This window comes from Poecilia reticulata, linkage group LG2 (assembly GCF_000633615.1).
Source record: "Poecilia reticulata strain Guanapo linkage group LG2, Guppy_female_1.0+MT, whole genome shotgun sequence".
In the NCBI taxonomy this organism is placed as follows: domain Eukaryota; kingdom Metazoa; phylum Chordata; class Actinopteri; order Cyprinodontiformes; family Poeciliidae; genus Poecilia; species Poecilia reticulata.
In genome coordinates, this window is record NC_024332.1 from 827,544 (window position 1) to 840,906 (window position 13,363).

Here is a 13,363-nt window from a genome sequence, read left to right on the forward strand (position 1 = left end):
ATCTAACACAAATATTCTGCTCAATGAACCTCTAATGACACTTAAAATTAGGTGGAAGGTCACAGAAAAGATCAGTGAAGTCCATCTAACCTGCTGTGATACATAAAGTCCATTTTCATCACATTGTGGTACGTAGACTCCAAGTAGAGGAAGTCCATCTGGACCGGTGGTCTGGACGCCGTCTCTGTGATGCTCACAGTGAGTCTTTGGACGCTCTGAAAGAGAATACGACACATTTAAACAGTTTATTAGGAAACATACAAGATTTTAGCAGAAGAGATGGTTTGAAAAGCTTCTTTGGACAGATTACAACAAAGCGGAGATGTTCTGGTGATACTGGATATGTTTTATTTGCAGTCGAATTTTGCCAAAGTCACAGGACAAATGGGCCTCATTAGGCCAAATTATGCTGGACGAAAACAACAACCTCAGCTTTCTGCTCCTTGTTACACTAAACATCTGCCAGCAGTGTGCTACTGATGGCTAACAGCTACTGATTGCTAACAGCTACTGACCGCTAACAGCTACTGACAAGCGCGGAGCTATAGGGGGAACTGGGGGGGCGGGTGCCCCCGGGCCCGGGCCGGAAGGGGGCCCGGGTCTGGAGGTGCCAGGGAGGGAGGAAAACTTTCAAGACATTTTAATGTCTGATTTCAGACTGAGAAAGTGCGCCCTCACCTGTTCAGAAAGGTGTATGTAAGTTACTGTCCCAACCTGCACCCCCCCACTCCCCCTCAACAGTTTCCAGTAGCGCAGGCGATGCACGTAAAGTGCCCGGTCATTGGCCCCACCCCCCAGCCCGACGTCGACTTGTTCCGCTAGTGGCTACTGATCGCTAACAGCTATTGATCTTAGGCAGGAGTTTGTTCACCCAAACAACTCCTTACATCCAATGGATGGCGCAGGTTTCTACAATCGATAGTGGCCACACAGGCACACCCTCTAGAAGGAAACAAACACACCCAGTACAACACTTTCGTTCTATTGGCTGAGAGGTTGCCAGGCGACGGTGCCAAAAGGCATTTTCAAAAGCAAGCAGAGTCCGAGCAGAGACTAATCTTCATCATAATAAATATATCAGGTGTTATTTGGATGAAACCACAGAGTCTCACCTGTTCTGCAGTCTGCATGAGGTGAACCAGGTCCAGTCCTGGTTCCGGCTCTCTCCTGTCCCCTACTGTCCACACACCAACAATATCCAGTAGAACCATGGCACTGGAACCAGTAAACAAACATTAAATGCTGTCACTGAAAGACCCAAAGCATTATAAGTTCCAGTTAGATGAAAGCAAAAAGAGAAGGATCATTAAGAAAAGTCTTACCTGCTGTGGGACATAGAGTCCATTTTCRTCACACTGAGGTACATAGGCTCCAGATAAAGTGAGTCCATCTGGACTAGTGGTCTGGACGCTGTCCCTGTGATGCTCACAGTGAGTCTTTCTACGCTCTGGTTCCTCTGTTGGAAGAATGAGTCACAGTCACACAGTTTATTAGGGGCGTATTGTCAGCAGAATACGTGGATCACGAAATCCTGATGCTCCTAAGTCATTAAACTCAACAATTAGACTCTGTTGTTTTATTTTCTTCACACAGTGTCTTATATGTTCCCAACTAAATGATCTCCAGACTCCGTTAATATTTGGAGGAAAACACACATGAAATGTTATGGTAAATCTGAAACTGTACCTGTTCTGCTGCAGTCTACACGACTTGCACCAGGTGCAGTCCTGGTTTCTGGGAGCTCTTGTCCTCTATCGTCCACACACCAGCAGTATCCAGTAGAACCATGGCACTGGAACAGCAAAGAAATATTAAGTAGGTATAGAAAGTCTCAAATGAAGGGTAAACAGTGGAAAAACACTATGAAATTGTTACCAGTGAAATCCAACATTTCTCAGATTGGTAAACACATCAGAATCAAATGCTACAAGGTAACGCTGATAAAAAYTWGTATAGTTATACAATAATATAGTTCAACTATAGTTCACTAATGCTAGCTGGGCTAATGGTGCTAATATRACACATAAAACACAATTTAAATACAAACTCTATAAGAATTTTGTTTGTTTCACAGCAACGGCTTGCTTACTCTTGGGGTGATGTTGCCTTTTCTTCTAAGAAAACCAAAATCTAACACAAATATTCTGCTCAATGAACCTCTAATGACACTTAAAATTAGGTGGAAGGTCACAGAAAAGATCAGTGAAGTCCATCTAACCTGCTACGTAAATAAACACTTTGTTGTTGGAATAGAACAGAAAAAACTGCTAACAGTGGAGCAGTCTCAATGGATCCTGACCTGCTGTGGTACATAGAGTCCGTTTTCATCACACTGAGGTACGTAGGCTCCAAGTAGAGGAAGTCCATCTGGACCGGTGGTTTGGACACTGTCTCTGTGGTGGTCACACTGAGTTCTTGGACGCTCTAAGTTAAAAAGTTGAGAGTTTACAAAAGCAAACATGATGGGAACCTTCAAGTAATTTATGAAATTGACATAATATGTAAGAATTCAGTTTTCTTTTTGTCACATGGGCAAAAATTCTTCAGGTAAAAGCATTGCTAAGGCCAAGAAAATAAAAATTAAACCAAAATCTCGTCTGTTTCTTGTAGAAAAAGATGTTTTTCATCATATAGCCAAATAGAAAGGATTTTGCAGCATTAAAAGGAAGATGATTAGTTTTCAAATTGATTTTGGACTCAGTTAAACAAATTTATCCTCAGTTATGGGTTTAAAATGTTTTAATTAAATAAATAAAAGATGATTTTTGGTGAAAGTCTGGATTTGCTTAACATTTTCCATTATAAGAAAATTATATTGAGTCTTAAATTACAATTGGGGGCTGCAAAAAAAATCCATCCCAGGACCATAAATGGCCCTCGCTCCACACTTTGGACACCCCTGCCTCAGGGCATCCATTACTTTTCAGAACATAGCCCTCATTACATTTATTAACCCATAAATACCCACTCAGGGGCTTTGAAGCCAAACAGAAAACCACTCAGACTCTCTTCATTCGTTAAGTTTTACCTTCGCTTTGGGGAAACTTGGTTTTTACCACCCACCTGTTTTTCCAGGCATTCCAAGCCTACGACCCCGTGACCTGAGCAGCATACAACTCACAAACTCACATAAACAAGCTGTCTGAGTTGCTAGCAATTCGAGGAATTAGTGGGTTCACAGGTCACAGGTTAACAAGAAAGCTTAAAAAAGACGTGACATGATGCACTTGCTCACGCCGGCGAACGCTGGGGTCATGGGAAGGTTTGTGTCACTCACCCGGTTTGTCGCAGTCTGTGGGGGGCGTACCAGGCGGGGTTCGGGTTCCTGGGCGTTCTTCTCCCTGGCTGTCCACACACCAACAGTATCCGGTAGAGCTGTGGCACTAGGGAAGGAGGCATCAAGGTGTTTCACTATGCAGATGATATTTGTCTTTTTTTATACAAAAGAATTGAGCTCAATCAGGACAAAACGGTATTGATTTTATTATTTTAAATTCACAACTAATTTCAAACACATTACTACCATAACAAAGGCAGGACTCTTTCACTTAAAAAAGACTTTAATCACCTGCACGGGTAGTTGTTGTAATGTTTTTCTTTTGAGTCCAAACATCATTTACTCTGACATGGTTCAGTTTAAAGGCTAATATTATGTGTTTTATATAGTGCCGTTTTATAGCACAATCAAGTAACTATGTTACCTTCAGTTGTTATATTACTCAAAGGAAATTGGACTTTGCAGTTTAGCCGCTTGAAATTGGGCTTCTGTCTCTTTAAAACTCTGCCTTCATTAAGTCATCACAACATGGCTCCTACATTAATCATTTAAGCAGCATTTTTACAAGCGATGCTCTGAGAAGTAGCTCCTATAATGAGATGTGCAGTTCCACCAGGTGTTTGCTAATTGCTGCTGGCTAGTCTGAAGGAGCTGAGTTTATATAATACTGCCACTTTAAGATAATTTCTAGAAATGTTAAGTTTTCTTGTCTAATTTTCTTTTGATTTATAAGCCATCTGGACCCCTCAAGGTTAGTTTATTAATCTCCAAATTTGGAATAAAAATTATGATTAAACATCCTTTAGATAGTTTTGAACTCTTTAACCTGTAAAACTATATTATTTAAACTTAAGAGATCAACCTGCTTATTGCTCGTTATGTGCTGACCTGCAGTTGCCTGTACTGTCCATTTTCATCACACTGAGGTACGTAGGCTCCAGCCAGAGGGAATCCATCTGCACTGCTGGTCTGGACTCGGTCTCTGTGGCGCTCACACTGAGTCTTTGGATGCTCTGGTTTATCTGTTGATGTAAAAATAAACAAAATCTAAGATTAATACCCAGAGGATTTTTTTTTATTATTTCAAAAGCTCCTCCAGGTCAGTCAGGTTTTACCTAATGAATCACAGGCTTGAGGTGCGGTGCCGGGTGGAGTCCTGGTTCCTGGTTTTTCCTGTCCTCTACTGTCCACACACCAACAATGTCCTGTAGAACCATGGCACTGCACAGAACCATTACAATCATTTAATAATTTGGTTACTCAGATTTCATCATCAAAAAGTGTATTTATGTCAGAATCTTAACTCAATAAGAAAACTCTCATTACAGAGCTTATTATAGTGAAAAAACATAAAATCTCACCAACAATTTTGGTCTCCTTTCTAGTGCAAATATAAAACAAAACTAACTTACAAGTAGCTTTTCAGTAAGATATATTAGGTTGTTTAAGTAAATAATGTACTAGTTCACTTAACAGAATAATTTACTTATAACAAAAGTGAAAAAAAAGGTCAAAGGTCAAAGCTCAACAGCGGTCCAGGGAGTGATGTAAGCAATATAAAGTTGAGTGTAAGGAAAAACTGACAGAAAAAAAGGAACACAATCAACAGGATTTTGAATCAAAGTCCTATTCAAAGGAAATGTATTGTACCCAAAAATTGTACTCAAGTAAAAGTAAAAAGTAGCCGTGCAAGAAATTATTCAGGTAAGAGTCAAAACATATTTTCTAAAAAGTGCAGAGTAACAGATCAAATGATCATATAATATTTTAAAATTACATCATCAGATGGACCAAGATATAAAGTTAAGTCAAATTTTTGGTATTTTGTGGACTAAACAAACAATAATTCATGTAAGTAACAAAAAATAACAAAATCAGGCATTAAAAACTTTAACAAAAAATGCAGGTGTGTGTGTTTGTTTGGTGATTTTTTTTTTGGTTAAAACATGTTTGGTTTTCATTCAGTGGGTAGAAAATTCTGAAATTTTACTCAAGTAAAGTAAAAAGTACTCAGGTTGATGCTCTGGTTGATGTGTTATATTTTAAGCTTTTTAAATGCCAGGAAACTAAATTTTGTTGTAACTGGGCTTTTAAACAGGGATCATTTGGTTAGATAAATTCAGAAGCGAGTCACCACAGATGAAGTCAGCCATTTTCTAAGTCCACCTCATCCTCAGATATAAATATTAGAGATCATCCAAAGGGAAATGTGTAAACAGCCCACCTGGCGCGGTCGGTACTGCCCATCAGAATCACACTGAGGGATGTAGGCTCCAACACTCGGCTGTCCTCCACTCTGTAAACTGTCTCTGTGCTGCTCACACTGGCTCCTCAGGCGATCTGTGTTGGCATTTCAGAGAAGAAATCAACAAAAACAAACAAAAGAAACATAATCAGGAGCTGAGTGGGTAACTGCTGCACCAACCTGCCTGAGGGGAGCAGAGGAAACCGTCGCCCTGAAACCCAGGCAGGCACTGACACTGGAAGGAGCCCTGGGCGTTGACACATCTGGCACTGATGTGGCATGGAGACGAGCTGCACTCATCTATGTCTGAAAAACAACGACAGATAAAACTTCAGTCTGGATATCTAACCACACCTGCTCATGTGGTGGCTAATTTGGTTTAATTCACTTAAAGAGGTAGCCTGATTTTCTTTAAGTGTAGGGTTTATTTTTGAGTTAAAAATGTTCAGTTGACAAGAAATTTTAAAATATTACTTGATAATTGTGTTATTGAAAGATTGGAAGATTAACACCTGAAAACCAACAATAAAATCTTAAAAAATGCTAATATTTTAAAAAGACTTAAATAAATAAGCTACGCCAAGCCTGGTGGGAAGTAAAGCCTGGTGGGCCACCAGGCTTATAAAACACTGGGGGAAACCCTGAAGTGTGGCTATGTGGAGTACATAAGCGTAGTCAGTGTCATACCTGCAGTCAGAGTGAAGCCAGTTAACAGCTTTTCAAAATAAAGTCAATTAAAAATAAATGTTATTAACTAAAAACTGTCACATCAGTGCTATTGCTGCACATTCTTAATTTAGTGTTGCTATTTTCTCACCCAATTAAAGTGAAATTGTGTTCACTGTTTCATAAGTTTACTCCTAACAGTTTAGGTCTAATACAGTAACATATACACTGCAAAAACACAAAATCTTACCAAGTATTTTTGGTCAACCTCCAAGTGTAAATCTTAATACATTTGAAATAAGATAAAACTAACTTACAAGTAACTTTTAAGCAAGAAATACGAGGGGTTTTTCTTAGATTTCTAAGTTTTCTGCCTCTGCAACATGTTCACATAACAGACAATAAAGTAAAAATAAACCAAACAAGCACAGGTAATAATGAAAGTATAAAAGGGAATTACGATGAGGCAAAAGAGGAAAAAACTTAATTTTTGGGGGGCTTAACTTAGCAACAGAAACGTAGTCATGTAAATCTGCAAATGTATAAATGATAGTTTAACCACGTTTTCATGCAGAGTTACATGTTATGAAGGCTTTGAGTTAATGTTGTTTTAAATGGAGGAAAAACTGAGATAAAATGTAAAGAGTTTCATTTGTGAAGAAGACGGTTCACTGGAAGTTCATCTAAATGTGACAAACATAAAGGATGTTGGTCCACGGTGCATTTCATAGCCAAACAAACTTCCCATTACTCAGTTTATCTTCCACTTTGCTGCCTCCCTTCAGCCTGTCCTCTTCACACTAGACCTGTCCTCTCATTAGTCATCCCTCCTTCCTTCTTAATGTACGTCTAGCGTTTGCAGCTGGACTTCAGGAATACTTTCAAAGTGCAGAAAGTGCAGAAAAAGAACTCAAAATAGAGAAACTATATTGGCTGCTATTATAGTAAAGACACATTACATTTAAAATATTTTGGCTTTATTTCATAATTATGTGTCACATAGATCCAGTTGGGATCTATTTTCACCCGTTTCCCTGCCAAAAACATAATAATAATAAAAATCCCACAGCATGATAGTGCCACCACAATGTTTCAGAGTGAAAAATATAAATACAACTCTGGAAAAAATGAAGAAACCGCTGAACCAGATTGAAAATCTCATGGTTATTCCACTAAATATTGGTTTCTGAACTCTTCCTGAGTTAAAACAGGCGATGTATATTTCATTTTTGTTCTGCCTGTTGATGAGGAAATGAGAACAAATGTGATAAAGACAAATAAATACTTGTGGAAAATAAACCAAGTACAGGGTATTTCCGTCTGTCTTACCAACACAGGTCCGGCTTTCGTAGCCCAGTTCAAAGCCGCTCTGGCACTGGCAGCGGTGCGTCCCGGGAAGGTTCAGGCACTGGGAGTAATCGCCACACGAGCTCAAGCCCTCTGCACACTCATCGATGTCTGCATCAAAGGCAGGGAGGGAACGTCAGACACTCTGTAAACCAGGACTACCCCGTCTAAAACCAACACCAAGCCACATGTGGTACAATAAAGGTGTAATTACTGTTTACTGTTCCTATAACCTGTAACTCCCTCCTTGCTGCCTTGGCTGATACCTGAATTCTTGGCAGTAAATGCATTATTCTGCACCAGCTGATCTGTTAGACACTGAAGTCTGGCCATGGGAACCGCGGGGCCTTCTCGGTGCTGTCAGCAGGAAACAGACACCACCTGCTGACCTGATGACAAACCGCTCACCAGCTCAAAGCCTTACATGTCGCTTTTTACAGGGGAAAGAGAGAGGAGGAGAAAACTGCTGGTTCCAGTCATCCACACTGTACTTGAACCCTCAACACTAGACTGACAGCTGCTGAAGAAGCACAGGAGTTTTGCCTTGAACTGTCAGCCAGGTACATTTAGATCCAACAGACCTAAGATCTAGAAAATTCAGAGGGCCGTAATTAGTACTCCGCTTCAACAGAGAAAACAAGAGATTGGATTTGTTTTGTACAAATAACTCCAAACCAAGACGTCTTCTGGGAAAAATCACTTGTTTTTCCTCTTGTATCTGTAAATAAAATGGCTGTGAGAAAGTGGCTACAGGAAGCTGAAGGTTATTCTGAGGCCACAGATCGGATTGCTCTTTGCCAGCCGCATAGAGATAACATCAATTTCATGACTAAGTGTGTGACCGACTATATAAACTTCTTTATGGATGAAACCATCCTCACCAGAACAGTGAGACGTTCCCCTAATAACAAACCCTACATCACCAGTGACTAAAGAAACTGCAAAAAGAGAATAAAGAGTCTTTAGGGAGCGAGACAGGAAGTTATTTTACACAGAAGGAGTTCAGTCATGAAAATCTACAATAACTCTGACGATGAAGTATTTTCGAATTGTATATGAAGAAAATATCCGTCTCTAATCTCCAGAAGAACAAAATTCAAACACAATCAGTATGAGTCTTCATGTTTGAGTGGAAACAGAAAGACTGAAGTTACCGTAACAGTTCTGTCCATCTCCTCTATAGCCAGTAGCACATTGGCACCGGAAAGCTTGGCCCTCCAGTGGGATGCACTGTGCTGTGGTGTCGCAGTCATGGTTCCCAGCATAGCAGGGGTTCAGCAGTTCAACCTCTGATGAATCTGTTACAACATGCCAAATACAAGAGAACCAGCTCAGCAAAGGTCACAGCAGTTTAATGCAGCTTGGATGAGATTAGATAAAGAGATTAGATAAACAGACTGGCCATTTACTCCTGTACCAATCGGACTTTTGGAGAACCAGGTTGTTAAGTTTTGTCCTGGGTTTGATTCACACATTTTACACAAATACATGATCAGGTGATCATGTTTCTTCCTGAGTTAAGAAGAAACATCTCTGAGGTCAGAGACACCCTGGACATTATGATGGTAGGGTGGGTACACGTCCGCTAATCTGCTAATGCACTAATAGTGAAGCTAATTGGCTTTAGTTGGCGTGTTTTTGCTAACTTTTTAGCACATTTAGTTACACATTTTAAAGCTTACTTAGGAAACAGCCAAGTAAATTAGCTGCTTTAGCTAATTCAGTGTTTTTTAAACAGTTTTTTTCTGTTTGCTTTTTTAACTTTTTTTAACTATTGAACGTTATTGGTTGAATAACGTTCAATATCTCTGTCGAAGTTTTTGTTATGGACAGTTAAGAGTGTTTCAGGTAGTTAGATGTGTATATTCATGCTCTTATTTTGAAGGCTGTTTACATAGCAGTTCATTTTCCTCTCATGTTCTCTTTTGTTGATGTTACAGGTCATAAATGCTCAATGATTGTAGTCTTTTAAAGATAGATATGATTACCAATTTAGTGTTAGCTTCAGCTAATTACTGGGATGTTATAGCAATTTAGCATTAGCAGAACTAAGGTTTATGATTAGCACACAGTTAGCCTTTTAGTTAGCGTGATGGTGGCTCCTTCAGGTGATTTCCTAAAGATAAACCTGACTTGTGAAGTTAGTTCTTCATAATATCTTGTGTTTATTTTGAAATTATTTCATTTTGTAATACAAGGTAGGTGCTGCTTAATCCTCTAACTCAAATATTACAACTTTATATAATAATTTTAGTTGAAAATATGAATATTTCAATATTCCCGCGTTTAGAAATAACACCTCCAGTCTTTTCCAACATCAGATCAACTGCAATCTGGGACATTTACTGTTAATATTTTGATAATTACAGAAACACGTATCCATGGAAACATGTAAAAAGTTCCAGATAAATTCCCGTGGGATGGTTTCCTGCAAAAAGGGGACTCCCTTCAAGTTCCCATTACAAATAAAACATGTGGATGAGGTTAGGCGCACATGTCCCAGACATTAGAGAGGAGACAACATACAAACAGGAGAGGGGGTTTATGGTGTTTCCTCATACCGCCGTCTGGTTCAGATGAATAATTTCGAAAGCAAATAAAAATAAAATAAAAAAAAAACCTCAGACGGATTTCTAGAGAATCTGGCAGAACAAAAAACTCTGGGAAATCATTAGAAAAGAATGTCAGAAGATGTCTAAATGTGCTAAGAATTAGAGACGCGGTTCAGATTCTGCAGGACGGGAAGTCATGCTGCTCTTCTGAGCCTCAAAAATGGTCCAACACGAAAACATGACATTTTAAAGGATGTTGCATATTACACACAGAGGTCATTTAACATAAAACCAGGAAGAAATAGTAATGACTGTTCTTAATGACGTGTAAGAGATTTAGCAACCATCAGAGGTTTTTTTCTACCATAAACACCATAAACAAAACGCACAGCTTGCCTTCATCTCCCCGGGCCAGAGAACAATTTTGGCTCATTATCAGAGAGGGAGAGAAAGACTCTTCAAAGTGCAATGTGGCCAGGAAGGAGGGCAGATGAGAGGCAGCGCTCCACATGGATGGGAGAAAAATGCCTGACGGATAATTAGAGACAGGGAGAGAAGGAAGGCGAGCAGGACAGAGGGGTGAGGAACACACACATCCCACACATGCACTGCACACCATCAAAGTGATGGCTGCAGCTTCCCACCTGTTGCTTTTTACGTGGCTCCTCTTCCTCTCAAGCAAACACAAAAGCACAGATTGAACAAGAGAGAGCCGGTTTTTAAACATTATGGCTAACTGTTAGCACACAGAGCAGGGTTTCTGCAGGTTCCAACTCAAATTCAAGACTTTTTAAGGCCTTTTAGCAAAATTTAAGACAGACATTTATAGGAGAACATCACATGTTGTCACCTCCCTAAAATAATGGACTAATTTTGCCTAAATCATCTTTTGGAAATAAAAATGGGGTGATTTTTTTGTTTCAAAATTCACTTTTATTTTATTATTTTAGGAAGGTGACAAAGCTAAAATCCTCAGGTGTCAAAATTAGCCTTTTCTTTCTATTAAATACTGGAAAAATCATCTTATTGTGAATTCTTTCACCTTTAACTGCATAACAATAAACTGAATAATTTCCTTTTTTCTTTGCCAAAACCAACATTAATCTGAAATTTGCCTCAATGTTTGCAATTTAAATTTTTTTTGAGCCAATTGTTTTCTATTTTATTGGTCTATAAATTGTTTGTGGTTCATTTTCAGTGAGAATAACCAGAATGTTCTTTTAAAACTTTTGTTATGTGTAGCCCAAATGGGTTTCTGAGTAAAAACATCACAGGATGTTTGTGGCTTCATGCTATGATCTGCTAATGAAAGAAAAATTCTTTGTGCTGTACATTTTCCATTTAAGACATAAACTTGCCATGGAAATCTCAAAAATAAATTTAAAAAGTGTCCATCTCATTTGTATCAGCTTTTTCAACTGCAGTCAGGGGCCACACAAACTCATTCCAAGGGCCACAAATGGCCCCTGAACCACACTTTGGACACCCTTGCTCTACAGCCTTAACCCAGAATGCATCTAGCCTCATATTGGTTAGCAAAAGTGATCTAATGGTGAATACAAATGTCGTTTAGGCAACTGGACACATGATAAACGCAGAAAAGCTAGCTAGCTGTTTAGCTAGCTAGAGTATATTAGCAGCTAGCTACCGGTAGCACAACTCAAACATTTACCTGACAGAAAAGTACTGCGAGAAAAAAATTACAAAATGAATTAACTCTAGACTTTTTATTAACATATTTAAAGTCAACTTGCTTTAAAAAAGAGAAGAAAAAAATTAAGACATTTTGTAGCCTTAATTTTAGATGCACAAATTTAAGGCTTTTTAAGGATGTGGACACCCTGTACAGTCGTTTTACTACTTTATAATCCAACCTTCTTTGTATTTTGATGGGATTTGATGTGATACACCAACACCAGTCAGTGCATCACTGTAATGTGGAAGAAAAAGATGCATTTTTATCAGGACCAACACAACTTTAACCAGGAATTGTGCTTGCAACTAGAAATTCATAAGAAAATCTCCATCCATCCGTTTATAACAGCAGGCTGAAGACGACCATTTTGGTTTTACATCAGGACAATAATCCACCAGTGACTCCATTACAGGAAATGTAGAATGTGATGTTTTTAAAGCCTCCTAAAGGCGAGTATATACAGTTAATTAGTTTTGTGGTTGTCTTATCACTTCAGTGCCTTAAGCATGTCTGCAATCCCTGATTCTCATGACCTCACAGGGCAGCTATTCTGCCCAGCAATCCCCCTCTTCAACAAAATCTGTCATTGGCTGAGATATTATTTCCCAGAAAGTGGAATTAACACACACAAAAAAAGCTTTCTGTCCACACACACATCACTTAGCCCGTGTTTATGGAGCCTCAGATCCCAGCAAGCTCTTCCAGCTGTGTTCAGTGTATTAGCATGAGCGTGTGTCATCTTTGACTTTTTAATCAGAGCGCCGACGTTCCGGTGAAAGAAACTTGGTCTGCGTCCAAACGCTGGGCAGAAAAAGCAGGCTTTCTCTGGCTTTCTGCCGCAAACTCTGTCTTTTCCACTTTATCATGTGAGCAGCCTCCATGTTTAATTACGTTTTATATAAACTGATTGGGTTAACCCCTGAAAGTCCTGACCTAAATACAGTTGAGGCTCTGGCAAAACAAAAAAAAAAAGGCATATTAGTCTTTCCCCAGTGGTTGAGTGTTAGGGCAGTCATTCATCCTGCAATCCGCCATGTTTTTGAGTTAGAAAATATTTAAAGGTGACAGGAAGTTTGAAAATATCACTTGATAATTATGTGTTATTAAAAGATTGGAAGATTAATACTTGAACACCAACTATAAAGTGTTAAAAAATGTAAACATTTAAAAAAAAAAAACCTTAAAAAATAAGCAATGCTAAGCCTGGTGGGGCACAAGTAAAGCCTGGTGGCCCGCCAGGCTTATAATAGGTAAACCCTGGAGGAATCTGAAAAAATATGACACAAATCAAGGGGTGTAGATACTTTTGGATTTAAAACCACTATCCAGAAGGAATTTTAAACTTTACAGTCATTAATATAAAAATGAAACAAATATTAGTAGAATTAGATAATCTGTTGGATTAAGTCTTGATCTGTGGTAAAAAGAGTAACAAAACAAACACTTCCATCATGATATTTAAGCCTTGAATCCACAAAACCAAACATTTCCAATCAAATCACACGGCTCCTGTTTGCGCACAACTCCGTTCCAGTCACTTTAGCTCAAAGTGTTAGCAAACACCCAAAGCATGACTGCAA

At 39.0% G+C, this 13,363-nt stretch overlaps 1 protein-coding gene across 1 annotated transcript in view; it reads right to left on the reverse strand.

The window, feature by feature from the left end:
• nid2a (nidogen 2a (osteonidogen)) overlaps positions 1-13,363 on the reverse strand; it is a 46,398-nt gene that overhangs the window by 13,163 nt on the left and 19,872 nt on the right. Inside the window, exons 15-27 of the mRNA XM_017303688.1 lie at positions 8,690-8,833; positions 7,518-7,646; positions 5,703-5,828; positions 5,502-5,617; positions 4,393-4,498; positions 4,166-4,299; positions 3,278-3,383; positions 2,300-2,424; positions 1,687-1,792; positions 1,323-1,456; positions 1,113-1,215; positions 91-215; positions 37-40 (exon numbers count right to left, since the gene is read on the reverse strand). Of these exons, the coding sequence (XP_017159177.1) occupies positions 37-40; positions 91-215; positions 1,113-1,215; positions 1,323-1,456; positions 1,687-1,792; positions 2,300-2,424; positions 3,278-3,383; positions 4,166-4,299; positions 4,393-4,498; positions 5,502-5,617; positions 5,703-5,828; positions 7,518-7,646; positions 8,690-8,833 (1,458 nt within the window). The remainder of the gene's footprint in view (positions 1-36; positions 41-90; positions 216-1,112; positions 1,216-1,322; positions 1,457-1,686; positions 1,793-2,299; positions 2,425-3,277; positions 3,384-4,165; positions 4,300-4,392; positions 4,499-5,501; positions 5,618-5,702; positions 5,829-7,517; positions 7,647-8,689; positions 8,834-13,363) is intronic.